Source organism: Ovis canadensis, chromosome 21 (assembly GCF_042477335.2).
Source record: "Ovis canadensis isolate MfBH-ARS-UI-01 breed Bighorn chromosome 21, ARS-UI_OviCan_v2, whole genome shotgun sequence".
NCBI classification, from domain to species: Eukaryota; Metazoa; Chordata; class Mammalia; order Artiodactyla; family Bovidae; genus Ovis; species Ovis canadensis.
Window position 1 is genome coordinate 41,500,006 of NC_091265.1, and position 22,363 is coordinate 41,522,368.

General features: G+C 45.1%; 1 protein-coding gene across 2 annotated transcripts; it reads left to right on the forward strand.

Annotated features, from left to right (window-relative positions):
* Positions 1-2,240: 2,240 nt before the first annotated feature.
* On the forward strand, positions 2,241-20,548 carry E2F8 (E2F transcription factor 8). Of its 2 annotated transcripts, XM_069565342.1 has the most exons (14): positions 2,251-2,543; positions 3,200-3,395; positions 3,733-3,852; positions 5,610-5,888; positions 6,232-6,388; positions 8,468-8,782; positions 9,000-9,161; positions 11,052-11,189; positions 12,829-13,032; positions 13,345-13,432; positions 13,692-14,223; positions 18,464-18,596; positions 18,714-19,108; positions 19,791-20,548. In XM_069565342.1, the coding sequence occupies exons 3-14, from the start codon at positions 3,838-3,840 to the stop codon at positions 19,971-19,973; spliced, it is 2,601 nt and encodes an 866-aa protein (XP_069421443.1). In that variant the 5' UTR covers positions 2,251-2,543; positions 3,200-3,395; positions 3,733-3,837; the 3' UTR covers positions 19,974-20,548. The 2 variants fall into 2 exon arrangements, with proteins under 2 accessions (XP_069421444.1, XP_069421443.1); XM_069565343.1 differs by lacking the exon at positions 3,200-3,395 and having other exon boundaries at positions 2,241-2,543.
* The last annotated feature ends 1,815 nt before the right edge of the window (positions 20,549-22,363 follow it).

Sequence of the window (22,363 nt, forward strand, 5' to 3'; positions counted from 1 at the left end):
TGGGGGCAGGTAGATCTGGATTATAATCCTAACTCTATAGCTAAATTGGCCACCACTTAAACCTTTTGGTGCCTCAGTTTTCTTCCCTATAAAATGAGGCACAACTATTCTGTGAAGCAAGTAAGGACCAACCCAAGCACAGTGGAGAACATGGCTTTCAGTGGAAAGCCCTTAAGAGTTAAAGAGACTTGACTTCAAATCCCACACCAGCCACTTACCTTAAGACTGGGGTTTGTTAGTTTAAAATGCTCTACTTTGGGGTTGATAGAGGCAAACTATTACGTATAGAATGGATAAGCAACAAGTCCTACTGGATAGCATAGAGAACTATATTCAATATCCTGGGATAAACCATAAGGCAAAAGAATATAAGGAAGAATGTATATATGTGTATAACTGAGTCACTTTGCTGTAGAGCAGAAATTAACACAGCATTGTAAATCAACTAAACTTCAGTTAAAAATTTTTAAAAAAAAATTTTTTTTTTAAGAGCTCTATTTCACTTTCCAGATGGTAACCCACAGTTAACAACTATGCTGAGTACTGAATGCGATGCCATCTGTGCAGCCTAGTGAGAGGTGGCTGCTCCGAGCATTATTTGTGGCACTCAGACACCTGGGAGAAGGAATGCCCCTGTAGTCAGAGACGTGAGCACGGCAGTCACCGGTTCTCAACACAGAGGCATCAGACTGTTGCTTTAAAGAGGATTCCCAGCTTGCATTAATAAAAAATTAAGGTAGGTTGGGCAGAGGGGGACACCACCCACTGCTATAAACCCTGGTGAGGAAAGGGGAACAATCTGTGAAACAAAGGCTAACTCAGAAGCGCCAACTGCCCACCTTTTGTTGATATATCTAAAAACACACCTTGCTCCAAAAAAGGTGCACGGGACTCAGTAAGAAACAGTTGCTCTGTGCAGTCTAGGGTGGGGCCCTGCCGAGTGGCCGCACTTTATTTTAAATCTGAGGGCTCTAGGTGACCGCTGGTTTCTGCACAGCACTGATCCTAAGGCCGGTTTTCAGGTGGCGGCGCGGTCTTGAGCGACACTTGCCTGAAGCCCGGTAGCGGAGAGCAAGTACCCAGCCAGCGCGGCGCTATCTTTTCGGGGCAGCCACCCTGCGCGCCCTGAGCTTGCGTTCCGCGAAGAGAAAGAGCCGCCGTTCGCCACCGGGACCTCCCCGGTCCTACAGCCTGCAGCTACAGCACAGAGACCTTGGCCTCAGTACCAAGTATCCCCGCCCTCATATCGCGACCAGGAATATAAAACTATTTGGCGCTGCAAGTCATTGACACACATGGATACGAGACAGGACGAGGGGATCGCGGCTGCGGGCTTTGCTGGAGCTTAAAAGATGCGAGATTACAAAAGAGGAGGAAGAGCTCAAACCAAACTGTCGATAGATGGGCCCCTTGATCTGGGCGCTGTTGGGCAATACGTGCGGTCCCGCAACTCCGGCACAGGTCCCCAGAAAAGGGAAGCGCTAGAAAGCCGAGTACAGCCAAGCAAGACAACGCCGGCCCACGCAATCCAGGCGCAACCAAGGGCAGAGCTGCCGCGCGGCGTCTCGATCTCCCCATCTGCAAAGCAGAGCGTTGGACTAGAGTGTCTCCCAAAACTCCTATTAATCTAGAAGTCAACAATATTCCATGCTGGAGCTGTCCAAGGGTTTGAACCCGGAAAAAGAGAGGAAAGCGAGGGAAGACGACAGGGAGAAGGGAGGAGCCGGTGGGAGACCTGGAGACGGAAGACAGGGGACGCCCAGAACAGGCTTGGCGGGTTTTCAACCTTACTCTTCCTCCTCCACCTGAGTTCTCACATTTGGGCCAAGACCCCGCGCCCATCAAATGGGAGCGCCAGTTAGCCAAGCTTCTCCCCCCAAGCCCCAGTTTCTTAGAAGCCATGGGCAGATGGTGAGCAGCACAATAACGCATGCCACGGATGGTAGGGGTAATGGTCCTGGCTGGGGTCTCCAGCACAGGTGAGCGGACCTGGGACTGGGCAGGCAGTGGGACGGACCCAGGATGGGGGGTGCGGAGCGCCCGCGTCTCATCCCGCGTGTCCTCGGCGGACTAAACTTAACTCCCCAACTTTGAGCAAGGGGAGGGGGTGTTTGCCCCCCCAAAAAAAGTTTCTGAACTTTTCCCCCAACTCTGCCGTGGAGGCGGCACCGGAGGGCGGTGCCTGCACCCTGATTCGCTGCCAGCTCCTGTCTGGAGACTCGGATTGGCGCGCGTGGTCCGGGGCCGGGAAGAGCGGGCGTGGGGGAGGGGAGTGGCCCTCCCCGCCCGCGGGATCGGCTCGCGCCGGGAGCGGGTTAATTTCAAATCGGGGGCTTGACTGCTCCTGGACGGCCACGTCCACTGTGCCCGCCCGCCGGCCCGCCAGTCCCGGTCCCGGCGTTTCCCTCGGGCACCCACCTCAGCGCGGCGTTTAAGGACCGACTGACGGCCCGACACGCGGGCTCCCGGGCCTGAGCGGGGAAGGGGTGCAGAGGCGTCCCCGCTCAGCCCCCATCGGCTCCAAGTGTGAGGTGAACTGACAGGTCAGCGGGGCGCAGAGGGGCGCAGCGCCGGGCCGGACTGGCACCGGGAGAGGGATCGGGAAGGCAGCGGCGGCCGTTTCCCGCCTCTCGCTCCGCCGGGGGCCGCGGAGGGAGGAGCCGAGATCCCGCGCAGAGGGGAGGGGGCGAGCGAGGGGGAGGGGCGGGGACGCCGTGGTTCCGGGCGCGGGTTTGCCCGCGCTCAAGCCCCGCGCTGCTCGAGGGGCGGCGCCGACCACGGGATGGCTTTCCGCGCCAAATTTTTAAATCGAAGGCGGAAGGTCCAGACCTGCCCCTGGCGCCGCCAGCCAATCGCAGGCCTGCAGCTAACGCTCTGATTGGTTGGGAACCGTTGCCCTAGAAACCGCGAGGATGCTGTCCGGGAACTGCCTGACTGGCGGCGCGCGTACTGGGCCCAAGGGGGGGAGGGGAATTGGCCGGGAGCGAGGGGAAGCCCTCAGGGCGCCGGAGCCGGTGGCGACTGTACCTGGTTGCCTTGCTGAGCAAATGCAGCCTTCCATGGTAGGGTCCAGGATTGTGGCGTGAACTGGCCACCTGAATAGCAAGTACATAACTTTTTTTTTAAGTCGCATCTTTAAGAAAGTCTTCAAAAAACAACGACAAAAGTTTTAATCGTAAGGCGCTCTTTAAATGCCCAGGAGCTTAAGGACTGAATTTGGAAGTTACGTATCAAGCTATTTCCCCAAGACTTTGCTGCTGATCCCATGCACGTGTGTGTCAAGGGAGAAATTCAAGCATCTAGATGTAGATTTTTATCCAGATATTTGGAGTTGCAGCTCCTTAGCCGGAACCTGGGCTCATGCGCTTGAGTCCGGAACTCTGATCTGTGAACAGGTGGGTGCTTGTGCTCGCTGGAGTCCATTCGGTGGGGTCCGGGGAATGATTTGCCCTCTCTTAAGGTGGGCAAGGGCTGTCACTGGAATTCCTGTGGTTTGCTTGAAGTCTTACTGACGGCAGATCGGCTTGCTGAAGTAATTTACGGGCGTTTGATGGGAGTTCTCTGCCCTGTGGGGCTATCTCCGGTCGAGAATAAAATGTTCAGTGTAGTTTGTCAGTTTTCTTTACCTTAGCCTTTGTTTCAGCAGACTGTGGCGTCTCGTAATGAAAGGTATTTTCAACAGATCTCCTGCATTTTTCATTAACTTTTTCTATTTTCTTTTTTTCTTTAAAGATATTAAACTTTTTAATTGGACTACCTGAACTACTTGAACCATCAGGATAAAGAACTCCAGATTTTTCATTTTTAAAGAAACTAAATGTATGAGAAATTTACAGAATGGAGAACGAAAAGGTACTTTTTTAGCTTCCATATTCATCCTTGCAGTTTTAAATGCAACATTATCCTGACTTTACTAAATAATTTTTCAGTATCCAACATCTTACTAACACCACATTCTTTTTTGGTTAACCTCTATTGAAAACCTAGAAGGAAGAAAAATTTAATTTTTGAAGAGGGGAAAAGTTACCCAGGATTAATCTTTCTAGTTTTTAGTGATTTGGCAGAAGTTTCAGAGGGATAAGTAGAGAGAAAAGATATTTTTAAGAATAATAAAATTTGTTAGCTGCTTTATGATATTTCTGAGAATTCTTAAACTATAAGAATTCAGAAGGGGCATTTGACATGATTGGACATTGGATCTCTTGTTAAGATAATTTTCTACCAAATCACCAATTTCTTTTAACTATAGGGGCCACTGTCACTGGAGATACCTTGATTGATTTCTAAATATTGATAGGGTTAAAAAATGAAATATGCAAATTTTAGATGTAAACAAATAAGAGAACTGCTGTTGCTTCTGATGGTCAGAGGCAAAGGACAGCAGCCCTGAGAAAAATCCCATTCTTGGATTGGAAGCTCTCAAGTGTACCATCTCAGTGCACTTACCTGTCATCCCAAGCATTTTCTTTAGAATAGATACAGATGGCAAGAATGTATGAAGTCGCCAGTGGGCAAAAGTAGAAAAAACATAGTTTTCTTTAGTCTTAGGTATGTGGAGAAGGCAATGGCACCCCACTCCAGTACTCTTGCCTGGAAAATCCCATGGACTGAGGAGCCTGGTGGGCTGTAGTCCATGGGGTTGCTAAGAGTTGGACTGAGCCACTTCACTTTCACTTTTCACTTTCATGCATTGGAGAAGGAAATGGCAACCCACTCCAGTGTTCTTGCCTGGAGAATCCCAGGGATGGGGGAGCCTGGTGGGCTGCCATCTATGGGGTCGCACAGAGTCGGACACGACTGAAGCGACTTAGCAGCAGCAGTCTTAGGTATAAACTGCTGTTAATTTACCCTCTTATGTCTCAGTGGCAGCCCAGCCTCTGCCAGGAACCAGCTTTGTGGTCTTGGGTTAACTAATTTTACTTCCCTGGGTTCCATTTTCTCCATCTGTAAAGTGAAAAGGGTAAATATTCAATGAGCAGAATTTTCTGCTTGTAGCCACTCTGGATTTTGCTCCCCAGTGGATTTTGCTGACACAGGCTAGCCCTCGCCCTTGTTTCCTTGCCTCTTTGACTTTTCTTCATCAGTGGTATTTCACTGAGTACCCACTACACTCAACTGTTGTGCTAGGTGTATACACAGGTGAATGGCATATGGTTTCTGCCATGGAGACCTTTACTTATTACAGTGTCATGAGTCAAAGTGACTACAAGGAGTTTGGGGTCACTTAAAATTATCAGTCCTATTAAGGGAAGTTAAGTAAAAGGTATACGGGAACTCTCTGGAGGATCTTTGCAACTCAAAATCTAAAATTATTTCAAAATAAAAATTTTAAAATTTTAAGTCTTAATGTTTTCTTTTGAAATTCTTGGAACATAAGATGAAAATTTTAAATCCATGCATTGTTGCAGAATTAAAAATGGGGAATTTAGGTGTTATGGACAAATGTCAAAGTGAGTGTTGGAATATAGTCACTAATTTAACCATCTCTACAACCTCACTGAGCATGTTTCCTAAGAACTGTTTCTATTTATACAATTCTTAGAGTCAAAAGCTATCTGATAAATCTTTTTTTTAATACTGGATTTAATAATTTACTTGTTTTGAACCAGGAAAATCTCTTTTTCGAGCCACATAAAAGGGGACTGATGAAAACACCTCTGAAAGAATCCACTGCTGCAAATATAGTGTTGGCGGAGATCCAGCCTGACTTTGGCCCTTTAACCACACCCACCAAGCCCAAGGAGATCTCCCAGGGAGAACCGTGGACACCAACAGCCAACCTGAAAATGCTCATCAGCGCCGTGAGCCCTGAGATCCGCAACAGGGATCAGAAAAGGGGTTTGTTTGACAACAGAAACGGATTACCTGAGGTCAAAGATTGTTTACATGTAGGTTTGTTTGCAGAGGACTGGGTGGAAACTGGGGGATTTGGGGAGCTAGGGAGGGGGTGGCTGTTGAGGAGGCACTAGCAGTATAAAGTATCTCCCAAGTCAGAGCACTGGAAAGGTTGGGACCCCATCAAATACAGCTCTGGAAAATCTGAACCTATCACTTAATTATGAGCTTCTTCCCTTTCAGATCCTTCAAGCTCCCCACTTATCTGACTTCTCCCCACTTATCTTCCCAATTTTGCAGCCACTGTAGCAAACTATGTATATGTGTTAGTCATTGAGCATTAATACCTCCAATAAATCTTTCTGAATAAGACATTATTTACATCTTTCTTTGTAGGAACACTTCTCTGGAGATGAATATGAGAAATCCCAACCCAGTCGAAAAGAGAAAAGTTTAGGATTGTTGTGTCATAAGTTTTTAGCTCGATACCCTAACTATCCCAACCCTGCTGTGAATAATGACATCTGTCTTGATGAAGTAGCCGAAGAACTTAGTAAGTATGCAAAGAGCTCGCTGAAAGGGTCAGTCATTAAAGGCACTTCACAGACTGAGGCCATCAGACCCACGCTCCTTCTAGCCAGTGTTTGTAATGGCACAAGACCATACGGAAATTATCCATCTGTCAAGCCCTATTAATTTCAGAATAACAGCATGTAGTTCCCAGTCACATTTAAGCCTCAAAACAGAAGCAGAAAATCACAATGGAGATTGCTCTGACTGCACTGTGAAAGGTCCGAAGCTTTAAAGTAACGCAACATTGTTTTATGACTTATTTCACAAACAGCTACAACTCTGAACTTGCATCTTGTTTCTCACTGAGGAGCCAGGCTGCCAAATGCTTTCTTCACAGTCGACATGAGGATCAGCCTCTGGGCATGGGAGCCGGGCTTTAGCCCTCTCTGCCATTCAGCACTTTCTGAATGTTTTGTGTTTGCCAAAAGTTACTGTATCCCCCTGCCCTCTTTTCCTCCTCTCTTCATGGACTCAAATCTAGTTAGAGCTAAAAAAGAAATCCGTGGCAAATGTAGGATACCTTTGGAGTCATGAGAATACTACGACCTGAATCTGTGAAGAGACATACAGGATATTTTAGTATATAGCTATCACCCCATGAAGAAAGTTTTGCCCTTCTAATACGTGTTTATACGTATCAACTTTAAGAAATGCCATTTAGATTCCTCTCTTCACATACACTTCATTATAGCTATGGAGGGTGTACCATTTAATTTAGCAGGTATCTATGGATTATCTACTATGTGGCAGGCAAGGTCATAGCAGCTGGGATAACATCAATGGACAGAAAGAACAAAGTTCCTGCTCCTGTGGCACCTGCTTTCCAGTGGAGACAATAGACAGTATGCAAAGGACATAATAAGTGGGTAATGAGGATGTAAGAGGGTAATGTGTGCTAAAGGAAAGCAAATGCAGGCCAGGGCAGGCGGGAATCCAGAGTGCTAAGAGTGTGCTCCGTAATTTTAAACTTCATTTTAAGTTAGGTAGTTAGGTCAGGCCTTGTTTGGAGCATGAAATCTGAGCAAGGAGATTTCACAAGATTTCACCTCTCAAGAATAGAGGTGGGGAGCTGTGAGGACATCTGGGAGAGGCAATCCAGCCAGAAGGAACAGCCTAGCACACAAAGGCCCTCTGGCAAGTTCCAGGAACCAAGGAATCTCAGCACCTTGTATCTATCGTATAACAGCCATGTTTGTGTGTGTTGGGAACTAATATAAGAAATGGAGTGTAGAGTGTGGAATTTAGAGCTCTAAAGACTTGATTTTGCCACATACTAGCTCTGTGCCTTAGGGTGAGCAGCTTAGCCAGCCGGACCCTCTTACTGCCTCATCATTAAAGCATAGATAATAAGTTTCACCATGTAACCCACTCCCATGTTCTTGCCTGGAAAATCCCATGGACAGAGGAGCCTGGCGGGCTACGGTCCATGGGGTCTCAAAGAGGTGGACACGACTTAGCAACTAACACTAACTTTCATACTCAGGATGGATTTTCTAGCTCTAAGTCACCCTTTGAGGAACTGCCTCATTTTGTACTGCTTTGTGTAAAAGTAAAGACTATTGTTAAAGAAATAAAAAAGCATGGATGATAATCACCTACCTCACAAGTTAGCGTAAAATCTTCTTAAACCTGTATGATGCATCAACGACCCTCAATGGACACCACCTTTCTGATCTGTATTAACTGTTTGTACCCTTTGAGAGCAGGGGCACGCCTTTCTCATCTTCATACTCTGGTTAGCTGTGCTGTGCTCAGTTGCTCAGTTGTATTCGACTCTTTGTGACTCCGTGGACTGCAGCCCGCCAGGCTCCTCGGTCCATGGGGATTCTCCAGGCAAGAATACTGGAGCGGGTTGCTATGCTCTCCTCTAGGGTATCTTCCCAACCCAGGTCGAACCCAGGTCTCCCACATTGCAGGCAGATTCTTTCCCATCTGAGCCACTAAAGTTATTTAATCCAGAACCTACGGACTAGGAATCCCTGGGGAAAAGAAAAGTATTCGATTCTATCCACATTACAATATCTGATCCTAATAAGGTGCCATTGCTTGTTCTCTGCAGATGTCGAGCGCCGACGCATTTATGATATCGTCAATGTCCTAGAAAGTCTACACATGGTGAGCCGGCTCGCCAAAAACAGGTACACTTGGCACGGGCGACACAACCTCAACCAGACCCTTGGGACTTTGAAAAGCGTCGGGGAGGAGAACAAGTACGCCGAGCAGATTATGATGATCAAAAAGAAAGAATATGAACAAGAGTTTGACTTTAGTAAGAGTTACAGTATAGAGGATCCCATCATCAAATCAAACACTGGCCAAAATGGACACCCAGATATGTGTTTTGTCGAACTCCCTGGAGTGGAATTTCGGGCAGGTGAGAGCTGGTGTTGAAAAGCCCAGGTAGCAGGGAACCTCTTGGAGGTCTAGAGACCAGGTTCTTTAGGGGAACCTAGCTCAAAGCTACTGCTGCTTTTCATATGAAAATCATGCCTGTCGATGGGATCAGGTTGCGGTATTTTTAGCTTTGTTACTTTTGAAGGCACTTGTCCCTTCATGAATTTTAATTCTCTAATCCTCTTCCTTTTCCAAAGCCTCTGTAAACAGCCGCAAAGACAAGTCTTTAAGAGTGATGAGCCAAAAATTTGTGATGCTGTTTTTGGTGTCTACGCCTCAGATAGTAAGCTTGGAAATTGCTGCCAAGATTTTAATTGGGGAGGACCATGTGGAAGATTTGGATAAAAGCAAGTTTAAAAGTAAGTGGCCCAACTGCCCTGGACTTTTGGACCTGCTCTTAAGTTACTTTCCAATACATTGGCTATATAAACAGATCATCTCTAGTTAGGCTTTTGTATCTTCACTTCTCCCCAGAATTCATGAAGATACTGCTTGATAGCTCAAGGGATAGCTTGTAGGGATTCAAAGATATGTATATAGCTACTCTTACCTGATACCTTTATCTACCTCACTTGATACTATAACATTGTCTCCATTTTACAGTGTCTGAAGTCTAAATAAGCAGTAAAGTGGGACTGGAACCCAAGTGTCTGTTCTCTCCACTGACTCTCATATTTGAGGGTGTAAATAACTTCTAACACGGTCTCCAGAAGTGACCTGCAGCACAGTGGATTGGGCATTTAGAAAGAGTGGTTTTATGGTGTCCCTTCTCTGCACTTACTGCCTTAGACAGTTTGCTTCCCCAGTGACTTGGCTGGTCCAGGCAACCCAGCCTGTCTAGCGTGGTAGGCAAGGCTTGCTCTCTCTGCCCTGAAACCAAAGGCTGACACCCTATCCTGTGTGTGGACAACCACCATCAAGAGCGGTCCCAAGGGCTTGCTCCTGAGAGTCTGTCCCATAGCTAAGCAAGGAAAGTAACCTAACAGATTAATTGCCCTTCTTGTTACATGCAGAAATGTTTATTTAAATATTGGATTTTCTTTCACAGCTACTGATTATTTCCAGTTCATAAAGAAAACTATTTGATTTCACTATGGAAAAAAAAAAAAAGCATGAATTTAGCCAGAATATCTGCTCTCTGTTGGGAAGAAATCATAGATTGGAGTCTTAAAACAGCTCTGCCCTTGCCTCTAGAAAAGACTTTGCAGGAACTACCCCCACACACACACACACAGAGGAGCAGAGAGAAGGTATAGAAGGCATTAGCTGACCTCCGAGCAGGGCATTAGGCTGGCCTAGACATGGATCACTCAGGCGACCGGTTGACTGGTGACCCCAAGGCATAGCAGGGGAATGCCTGGGAGGTGTCATGCAGACCCCTTCCCATCCTTGTGAAGATGTGCTGGTCCCATGAAAGTACTGAGGCACCTCCAGTTTGATGGTGTCTCCATAAAGACAAAATGAGTAGAGATTAAGGCAGTAAGGCTAGCATTTGGCTTAGGAGATTTGCCATATCAGAAAACACACCCCAATCCTACCGACAGGCGGCCTGCTTCCTCTGAGTCACCAGTTTTCAGCTCTCTATTTCACTGGTTAGTCACAGCCTTGGAAACTATTCCAGGAACTGCAGATGTGTAATTTGCTGAATCCCTGGGGAATTCAGAACCCTCTGGCATGGCTGTGAAGGCGGGACTTAATTTGCAGCTTTGTACTACAAGCTGAAGTAAAGGCAGACTTCTGTAACAGAACTTTTCATGATATATAAGACTTATAGAATTAGCAAATCATGCTTTGGACAGTATAAATGTTTATAAATTTGATAGGTATAAAATTTTCCATGCTTGTGAAAAATACATTTATTTTCATAAACTATCACAAGCAGGAAAATTATTATTTCTGTTTGTTCCTAAAATGCTGAATCCTCATTAGGAGATGCCCAGCAGTGGTAACTTTTTATTAGAAAAACTGTAACATGTTTCCCAATAGGGTGATTTCATTGAGTCATTTTTCCTTTTGTTTCAAAATCCAGTGTCAGCAGTAATTGAGTCTCAATATTTAAAATGTTTTTTGTTTTCATTAAAGCAGTATTACTAGACTAACTCTAGAAAAGTCACTGATGGTTTTTCTCTGACATCGATGGTTAGGATAGCTCTTTGAGTGTACACTGTACACATGAAGTCCTTAGGAAGCAAAGTCCTTTGATCTTTCATTATTCCATTAAGTGATATATATACTTTTTTCTCCCCCAGCAAAAATTAGGAGGTTGTATGATATAGCTAATGTTCTGAGCAGCCTGGATCTTATCAAGAAAGTTCATGTTACAGAGGAAAGAGGCCGAAAACCAGCTTTTAAATGGACAGGCCCAGAAATCAGTCCAAATCCCAGTGGTATGTATTTATTTCCTTTTATTCGTTGCTGCATTACTTTGAATTAGTGCACATTTGGAAATATCTTCCTTTCTCTTCCTACCTGTACTCCCACATGGGAAGAGCATATATGTAAGTGACTGAAAAGACAGAGATGAACATCAGTATGGAAAGTCTGGCCCTTGGTTCCATCAGCAACTCAAGATCCATAACCATCACACCCGTGTAAGAGGCCGAGTCTGTGTGTAAAAGAATTTGACAAAGTTGAAACAGCCTGTGCTTGTGGAGAATATGAAATGGACTCATTCCAGAATGAATAGTCTGTCTCCATCTCAACTCTGGGATTCTTACATTTTGTGTTCTACCAAGACCCCCCACACAGAAGTTATGGAAAATGGCAAGAACACGGGCCCCAAAAGCAGAGGGAAGCTTGGGTTCCAGTCCCAACTCTCACTTATTCCAGCTGTGTGGCCTCTAAGACTGTTTCCTCACCCCGAGTAGGAAGAACAACAGTGCCTTTGCGAGGTTATTCCAGTTTTGGATATAACCTCAGTGAGAGGTCCTTCAGTACAGGGATTTGGAGGACAGGCTCTGGGCTAGATGAAGTTCATCTCCCAGGCCCACGTTCCTCTACCTGAGAGACCCTGAACCAGTTAGTTAATGTCTGAAACGTCTCTGAGATGGGGCTGCCTTTCCTGAGAGGTACCTGCCTGAGCTGTGGAGAATGTCTTAGGCTGTTCAGGCTGCCACAACAGAGTACCATCGGCTCGGTGGCTGATAAACAATATATTTACGTCTCATAGTTCTGGAGGCTGGGGAGTCCAAGATCAAGGTGCTGGCAGACTCGGTGTCTGGTGAGAACCTGCTTTCTAGACTTTTCTAGTCTTTTCATAGTAACCTCACATAGTGGAAGAAGATTAGAGAGCTCTGTGGAGTCCCTTTTATAAGAGCACTAATCCTGTTCAAGAGGGTTCCTCCCTCATGAACATCTCCCAAAGGCCCCACCTCCCAGTATCATCACACTGGACATCAGGTTTCAACATGTGAATTTGGGGAGAAGGGATGGGGCAGAGGATGAAAACATTTAGTCCATAGCAGGGAGGGTCACCCTATTTCATCAGATGAAGTCTCCACTGATGCTGAGATACCCGATGTTTTATATTTCAATAAGAAATAAAAACCACTGACAGTCACCCTGAGAGCACACCACTGGTTATAAGATGACAAAGTCTTTCAGAGATGTTAAAGTGAATTATTATCTCAGAATTCATTCAGAATAAGATGAACAGGGTTTTTTAGGTAAAGCCTTTGAAATGGTATCTGGCACATAGTAGGGACATAACTGTTGCCACTTTAATCAGAAATCATTTTAGAACCGTTCCCAGGTGGCTCAGTGGTAAAGAACTCGTCTGCCAATGCAGGAGACATAGGAGATGCCAGTTCGATCCCTGAGTCAGGAAGATCCCCTGGAGGAGGAAATGGCAACCTACTCCAGTATTCTTGCCTGGAGAATCCCCATGAACAGAGGAACCTGGCGGGCTACAGTCCATAGGGTCGCACAGAGTTGGACATAACTCAGTGAGTGCGCACACACTGACCTCATACCCCAGAAGGAGGCTGAACCACTCATGTTTTAACACACTGCCCTTTCCTGTTTCAGGTCTCAGCCCAGTCCTTCCTTTGGCTGCCTCTGATTTGGAAACGAGGCGGTCTTCCAAAGAGAACTGTGCCAAAAACCTCTTTTCCACACGTGGGAAACCAAACTTCACTCGACACCCATCTCTCATCAAACTGGTAAAGAGCATAGACAGTGACCGGAGAAAGATAAATTCTGCTCCCAGTAGCCCTATCAAAACCCACAAAGGTATGTTTCCTATCATGTCAGGGCTCCGCTTGAAAGACTCCCTCCTCATCTGACTTTTAGCTTCCTTGATCCCTCGGGACTTGCTAGAGAATTGTTTGTTTCCATAGGCCCAAACACACTTGAAGCCCAACTTACGTATGAATTAAAGGATAAATGCGAATCGTGGGGTTTATCGCTTAATTGCTGTGTGATTTGGGGGAGGGAGCAGTGCCTGTTTTCTGTTCCTTTGACCTCAGTGATGTTTCATCAGTATGAAGATTCATTCTTCTGCTTTGACCAACTCCCTCCCCGACCTTCTTTTTCTTTTACCAGCTGAGAGCACTCAGAATTCTGCACCTTTCCCGAGCAAAATGGCTCAGCTCGCAGCTATCTGCAAAATGCAGTTAGAAGAGCAATCCAGGTAGGTGGGCAACGCTCTTCAGTAACAGGATGCATTACTTTACATTGCATCATTAGGGTTACTTATTTCATGTAAGAACAGGCAATAACCTTAGAAACTGGTGAGAGAATCTTCTCTGTAACTCATAATATGGAATCATTACAGAAACTGTCTGCTAGTTACATAAAAGCGTAGCTTCAATCTGGGGCAATGTAAAATAGTAGAACATTCTAGAGAACATGTGTTCCCATTGTCTCATGTTTTCAATCTTGTCTTTTAGTGAACCCAGAAAGAAAGTGAAAGTACAGCTGGCAGGATCTGGGCACTGCAAACCAGTGGCCCCTCTGGACACTCCAGCAAATGCCGAGCTAGAGATGACAGCACCGTCCCTCATCCAACCCCTGGGGGTGGTCCCCCTGCTCGCCAGCCCATTGTCACCAGCAGTGCCTGTGATCCTACCTCAGACCCCTTCGGGCTCATCGTATGCCATCTACTTGCAGCCTGCGCAGGCCCAAACTGTCACGCCACCCCCGGGCCTGAGCCCCACGGTCTGCCCCACCACCTCTTCTAACACTATGAGATCAAAAGACTCCACTGATGCCACCGGTGAGAATGCAGACAGTGACGCCCCAAAGTCCAGTGCATCCACCAGGCCTGGAAGTTTGCTGCCAGAGCCAGAGAGACAAGGTGCAAAGAACCGAGAGAGGGAGCCAGCTGGAGAAAAAGGCTCCAAGAGGGCGAGCATGCTCGAGGACAGTGGCTCCAAAAAGAAATTTAAAGAAGACCTGAAAGCACCTGAAAATGTCTCCACAGTAAGTACAGCCATTAACTGTGCAAAGCTTTAGGTACCCCCCAGTTAAGCAGGAGGGACTCTGCTGGCGTGTGAAATTTACCAGAGCAAAGAGCAGTCTCCCAGAAAACAGGGAACTGTTCCTTAGCGCCCCATAATTCAAACAAGGCCTCAAGCAGCTAATCCCCCGACTGGGATGGCGGCAGGGGCATTTTTAACCTTTGGAGGAAGGGATTATCCGCTTTCTTTTTAAAGCACTGTGGGTGGTTGTCCTTAAGTCCATTTCTCTGTCCCACACTGGAATGCAAACACCTGCCATGAAAGTCTTAAATAATTTACAAGCAGACGTGACCCCACATGAATGGATGGACGCATAGGGTTCCTCTAACTCCTGCTTTCTGAGTCATTACTTGATATTTGTTTGACGTCATGCAACTGGCATCTGTGGCCTAGCAGAGAAATGGCTCCGCCCACTGTTTTTACTTTCTACGTCAAATTTAAACCAAAATGTCCATGTTGTACAAATAGAAAAATCAGACTTAGCTTGGTAAGGTTTAGGGTATTTGGTGCCTTGGTTTCTAGATGTTTTGGTGTTTTTTTCCTGGATGGAGTTTAATTCAGGAAGGAAAGAACATGTACTGGCTGCCTACCCACATGCAGAAGTGTTAGGCGCTTTTGCATATGTCCTCTTTTTCCACTCTCAGGACAATCGTATATGAAAGACAGCATCACCAGATAAACAGACCTCACTAAACATGGAAGCAGCAGTTAATCTCTCATTTGTCCCTGCTGTTAACTCGGGTTATTTCGCTTCTCTACATCTTGTTTTCCCACATCTATAAAGAATTTGTTCTGCCACTTTTTCCTGATTGTCTACTGGGTACGAAGCGCTTGTGCTCTGGATCAAATCAGCACCTGCCTTTGGGGATGATTGCTTTTGAGCACTTGCCCCAGGGCCATCTTACAGTTTTTGTGAGGTTAAGTGAATTTATTACATGATGGTATATATAAAGGGGTTTGTGATCCTTTCAAGGCACTGTAGAAGCTGACGGGTATTATCTGTAACTGTTGTTATTAAGGAGGCTTTAGAGACTGTCAGATCTTCCCTGAGGATGGCCTCATGGTAACCATTCAAAACATCCATTATCTTAGCATAGTATCATTTTGCGTTTAATACACATGCTAGGGGGAAAATCACAAGGCTTCAGCTTGATTTGATTTTCTGGGAGGTCCATAATCTCTTTGAAGCAATGAGTATGATTTAATAATGGTCTCCTGTTGCTCACTTAGTTATTCAGGATTAGGGTTTTCACTGGATAGATTCCTCACGCCCCCTGCTCTTTTTTTCATCTCTGACTTCATTTTTGACCATTTCTTTTTAGCATGGACTGAGCAGAGCAAAGAAAGGGAGAGATTCATGTGTTAATTCATTCAACAAACATTTACTGAGAATCTACACTTCTAGGGGTGGAGAGAAGAGAGAACACAAACAAACACAAGCGTATCAGGTAGTGAATAGTAAGAAATATGGCGAAAACAAAAGAGGATAGTGTCCTAGGAAGAGGGGTAGGAGTGCTGATATATAGTCTGGGTGAGAAGATGTACAAGTGGCAATATGTCAAATTATTTTCATCCTGCTACTTTAATAGTTCTAATTTTAAAAAAGGGGTTGGCATTATAGATGAAACAGTTTTGTGATGAATATAGTTTATAGGAAAAGGAAAAGTAATTATTATTAGAGTTTTGCTAGAGATTTGAAGAGAGTTAAACCAGAAAACATTGTACTGTAAGATGACAAAGAGCAGCTATTGGTAAAACACCTAAATCTACCCCTTGAAAATTTTCTATTCCTGAAGCCTTCAAGGAACCTGCTAGTAAAGATATTGAACAGAACCAAGCATCTAAGAAACAAAATTGAAAGTTTTTGGTACACCTTAGCACTGGGGATTCTGACCAGACCTATTAACAGCTAGATCAAAGCATAGGCCGTTGTTCTGACAGTGGTGAGAAGAAAGATCTGCAGGGAGACGAAAGGTGGGCCTCTGGTTTACAAGAGCTGCTTTTCGCTTTCACCAATCCTGTTCCTGGTAAGGCCGATCAGACTTTGCAGGCGGCTCAGCCACCCACGTAGGCTCTGTTGGAAAAGTATCGTGATGAGCAGGTGTGCTGCAGACACACACAGCCCAACACTCTGGCCATTTCCGTATGGAATGTAACTTCATTCCCTATAGCTTTATCTGCATGATATTTGGACATCTCATATGAATTAATCAGTTCTCTTATCTGTCATTTTTGAAACCTGGTACCCTGCCCTTTCATTTGTATATTATAAGAGTGTTTGCTTGGTATCATTGGATCCTAAAGTACTAAGGGGAAAAAAGCCCTATAGTTCTATAATTCCTTTATTCCAAATCAGGAGTCAGCAAACTCTTCTGTATAGGACTATAGCCCGCCAGGTTCCTCTGTCCATGGAATTCTCCAGACAAGAATACTGTAGTAGGTTGCCATTTCTATCTCCAGGGGATCTTCCTGACCCAGAAATTGAACCCGCATCTCCTGCATTGCAGGCAGTCTCTTGTATTTCAGGCGGCTTCTCTACCAACTGAGCCACAGGGGAAGCTTTCTGTAAAGGGCCAGAGAGTAAGTGCTTTTGGCTCTGTGGGCCATATGGTTTCTGTTACACCTATTCAACTCTGCCATTGTAAAAAAATTTTAAAAAATAGGAATGCATCTGCAGACAATATGTAAATGAATGGCCATGGCTATGTTCCAGTACAATTTTATCTGCAAAAACAGCCAAGAGGCTATATTTTGGGCCTGTGGTTTGACATTCCGTTTCTCTAAATCAACATTTCTTAACATGTTTTTTTTTTTCCCTTAAATGCTAATACTACCAAACATTTAGTTGCTGAATAGCCTGGGAAATGTTACATGATGAACACTCTCTTAGAGATTCACATTGTATGCCATCATGAAAGTCCCTTAGAAATTCTGTCATAAAGATTCCATTTTCCTTTGTTGAATTCAGCATTTCCCCAAACATAATTTAGCTATGATTCAAGTAGTACCTGCTTGCATCCCATAGAAAGAACTAGAGTCCCTCAGAATAGTCTCTGGGAAACACCATCCCACGTAATTCAAGGACAATCAGATAATAACACAGCAGTGCCCCTACGGTGTCCAGCTGCGTCCAGCTTGTTCTGACAGTACCACTTCATACCAAGAAGTCTGGAAGCAGACTTAGGATGTTGAGGGTGGTGGGGGGTGCTAGGTAAATCCTGCCCTTAAGCAGACTCAATGCTAACTTTAGGATGCTTCCTAAGACCCCAGCTGGCATTTAAGAAATATTTGGTTATTCAGGACAACTGTTGGGATGGGAAGGAGGGATACTGTCTTCAAAGAGCCATAGAGCTGGCCTGCCTGTGGCCCATACCACTGGAGGTTTTGGTCTGATGAGACAAACAACCACCAAGGGATATTAGTCCCAGAAGAGGCACATGGTCATTTTTCTTGTTTTTGTTCAGTCGCTCGCTTGTGTCCGACTCTTTGCAACCCCATGGACTGCAGCACGCCAGGATTCTCTGTCCTTCACCATCTCCCGTAGCTTGCTCAAATTCATGTCCATCGAGTCAGTGATGCCATCCAACCATCTCGTCCTCTGTCATCCACTTCTCCTCCTGCCTTCAACCTTTCCCAGCATCAGGGTCTTTTCTAGTGAGTCAGCTCTTCGCATCAGGTGGCCAAAGTATTGGAGCTTCACCTTCAGCATCAGTCCTAATGAATATTCAGGATTGATTTCCTTTAAGATTGACTTGTTTGTCTCACCATGAAGAAGGCTGAGCGCCTTCTTTGGGAGAAGGAAAGGATGGGAGAGTGAAGTGATTAAAGGCCTGCCTTCCTTGCAAACCCAGGAAGACTGCTCAAGGGACTCTCAAGAGTCTGCTCCAACACCAAAAGTTCAAAAGCATCAATTCTTTGGTGCTCAGCCTTCTTTATGGTCCAGGTCTCACATCCATACATGACTACTGGGAAAACCATAGCTTTGACTAGACAGACCTTTGTGGGCAAAGTGATGTCTCTGCTTTTTAACATGCTGTCTAGGTTTGTCATAGCTTTTCTTCCAAGGAGCAAGTGTCTTAATTTCATGGCTACAGTCACCATCTACAGTGATTATGAAGCCCAAGAAAATAAAGTCTGTCACTGTTTCCATTGTTTCTTTCTGTATTTGTGTGTAAAATAAACCCTTCCTCTTTGTTTTCTAGACCTTGTTCCCATCAGGATACCTAATCCCTCTCACCCAGTGCTCAACCCTGGGGGCAGAGTCCATTCTGTCTAGTAATGAAAACTCAGGTACACTTTCCCCAAATCACAGGATCTACAGCTCCCCAATTGCAGGTGAGTGTACTTAAAAACATCTTTCAAACACAGTCATTCTCAAGCTCACTCAAGCCTTATATACTTCTTGGACAAATGCCTGTGCTTTTAAGATATTCTCCTGCCTTTTCCTTCTAGGTGTTATTCCAGTGACATCATCTGAACTCACTGCTGTTAATTTTCCCTCTGTTCAAGTAACACCTTTGAAGCTAATGGTCTCACCAACTTCCATGGCAGCCGTCCCTGTCGGGAACAGCCCGGCTCTCTCTTTGAGCCACCCAGTTCCCATCCAGAACCCAAGCTCAGCCATTGTAAACTTCACCCTGCAGCACTTGGGCCTCATCTCCCCTGGTGTGCAGGTGTCCGCCAGCCCTGCCCCCGGAACCGTTGGCGTGTCGCCAAGAATAGAGGCTGTTAGTGTCACACCCGAAAATGCAGGCACTCAGCAAGGAAGGGCCACCAAGTGTGACGCGTCCATCCTGAGCCAGAACCAAACAAACGGACAATCATTTGCAGGGACAGGGGCACAACAGGTGAGAGTGCGTCCATTCATTGATGTTTTTCCTCTTTTCGTTCTTAAGTCCCAAATATCAGTATCACGGGAGACTCACTTTTGCTTTCGGACAAGGAAAGGATGGGAGAAGGAAATGCTTAAAGGCCTGCCTTTCTTGTAAATCCAGCAAGAGTGCTCAAGGAGTCCAGATTATGGGATTATCATGAGCATTTTGTTTCCCCTTAAAAAAAATAGTTGAGTCCAAAAGTATAATGGACTTTTGGACTCAGAGGGAGAGGGAGAGGGTGGGATGATTTGGGAGAATGGCATTGTAACATGTATACTATCATGTAAGAATCGAATCGCCAGTCTATGTCCGAAGCAGGATACAGCATGCTTGGGGCTGGTGCACGGTGATGACCCAGAGAGATGTTATGGGGAGGGAGGTGGGAGGGGGTTCATGTTTGGGAACGCATGTACACCCGTGGTGGATTCATGTCAATGTATGGCAAAACCAATACAGTATTGTAAAGTAAAATAAAGTAAATAAGTAAATAAATAAATAAATGTTAAAAAAAAAAAAGAAAAAAAAATAGTTGAGCGTGTGAAACTCAGGCAGGTTCACTTAGCAGATTTCAGGGCATTCAAGGTTCCCATCATGTGACACATCCTTCCAGTTCACTCTGGGTCTGACTTTTCTCCGTTCCTCTCTTTCCAATCAGCCTGTTCCTGTGACACCCAAAGGGTCCCAGCCAGTGGCCGAAAGCTTCTTCCGTACTCCAGGTGGACCAACAAACCCAACAGGCTCCACCTGCATGGATTTTGATGGTGCTAATCACACCTCCGTAGGAACTCTCTTCGTCCCACAGCGAAAACTGGAAGTCTCAACGGAGGATGTCCATTAATTGACATATTTGGCTTCGTTTAATCTTCTGAAGAGTTGTTTAACAGAGAAGATGGCCTCGGACTGATTTGGAGAACACGTTCTCTGAAAATACTGTAAATACGTTGAGGGTTTACTTATTTGCAAAACAGACACTTATTTTCGTACTTAAATATATATATATCCACACAGACATATAAATATATATTTGTATTAAGCTAAGTTCAGCCATCAGTCCTACAAAATAAAATGTTGAACTAAGGTATATTAACTTCTGGGGGAAGGAGTTCGTTTTTTCAGCTGTGCCTATCCTATGATGCCAAGTAACTGTGTTAAAGTTTACTTCCCTTTGGGTGAACCTGTGACAGGCCTAACACAGCGCTCTCTTCAACTCTGCACAAAGAAAACGCTGTGATGTATAATGTATTTTTAAATGGGAGGACTGTAGCTATATTTTTTTGTAATTTCTTTCTGCTATTGTTGCTGTACGTCTTTTTGTAAAGTTCGCAACAATCCTTAATCAAGTCTATGGAAAAATTATTTATAAAATGTATTTTTAATCATAAGTTGTTCAAATTAAAACTTTTCTAAAATGTATTTAACATCTTCATTTGGCCTGTTGGAAGAAAGTCTTGGTATGGAGCATGCATCCTGGTTCCCCTTAGATATGCCAAGCTTATCCCCTGTATTCTTCCCCTCTTTTGATCCTGCATATGGCTCCACTTTTACAGAAGTGATAATGGCTTCAGAGAAGCCACTGCTTGGCCAAGGACAACCAGCTTAGTCCTGTGTGCTTTCCACCACACCCTGGGAGTTTGGAAATGAGAGGTGGGAGCTGGGGTGCTCCCTGCCCTGTCCTGGCATGGCCAGCATCCACCCCGCCTCCCACTGTCAAGAGAAGAGAGGCTGCAGCTACAGTCCTCTTGTCAAACAGCCCAGCTCCAGGGATGGGCAAATAGGATTCTGATTTCGAATCCTATACACACAAGGAATTACCACATGAAACCCTCCATGAGCTTCAAGAGAAGAAATGAGCTACAATGTGTTCAGCATGCATTTTCTTGATCCTCTGGTTATGTGACGAATTGTACCTTAAGAATTGACACGTGCCTTCTCTGGTTGGGGTTCTTAAAGGATCATTATAATATCTATTTCCTGCATGTTTACTACGTGCCAGGCATCACCCTACATATTTTAAAGGCATTGCCTCTACAGGCTAGTATGACAAGTTCACTGAGGCTATCAGAGATTCAAGCAGCAAGTCCAGGGTCACACTGCAAGTTTCTGCAAGGACTTAACCCATGTCTTTATCCATTTATTACCCATCTGCCTCCAGATACATGCCCAGCAGCTCTAGGAGAACCACGCACATCATTTCAGGGTAATCAATGTTTATAAACTCACTCCTTTCAAATACATTTTGTTTGAACAACCAAGTACAGCTAAGAGGGCAGATTTTCTTTCATTTTTTAAATTTTTATTGGAGTATAGTTGACCTCCAATGTTGTATTAGTTTCAGGTGTATAGCAAATATCAGTTATACATACGCATTGTTCAGTCACTAAGTCATGCCCAACTCTCATTCCTTCCAATGAATATTCATCCATGACACCTTGACTACAGCCTTATAAGAAAACCCATCTAAGCCATTCCCAGACTCCTGACCCACAGACGCTAAGAGATAATAAATTAACACTGTTTGAAGACACTAAGTTAGCAGTGATATTGTCATGCAGCAATAGATAACCAACACAGCTATATAACCCACTGGTCTTCACAAATGTCTTCTTCCAGTTTATCTTATTACTGTTCACTGGTTTTATAGGCATTCATAGAAACAAACATCACTGGGATATGGAAACCACAAAGGGTTTCATGGGAGAATCACTCTCCATTTTTAAAGCTGGAAGCAACTTTAAAGATGCCAGATAGTAGAGTGGACAAAGTTACCTGCCCAGCACGAAATTTCTTCTTCAAACTGCCTCCTGAATTTCTTCTTAAGGAATTACTGGGTGGAGCCCAGCGGACTGTAACTGGGGTTCCCAACTCATATCGAATAAGAGCAGGCTTGTCATCCAGTCTAAACCAACCTCCCTGGAATCTGATATTCATTTCATCCTTGCAGTAGCATTCTTACTACTCTGTCCCCACCACGAGACTTGCTGGGGTTCCTGCTTCCCCGCCTCTGGAAAAGCCATGACACCTGCTGGAGTTCAAGCCTGATTTTCAGTCATCTGCACATCTTCGCTATCCTTCCAAGAAATTTCCTTTGCTACAAGTTGATCACACCTGTGACTGGCAAGCAAAGGGTCCTTGCCAAATCACAGAGTGAAACTCAGAGCCAAGGTTTCCCAGTTCCCAGACCAGTTAGTTCCCTGTTCCACGGGCCTGGTGAAATCCAGTCAAAGGCTG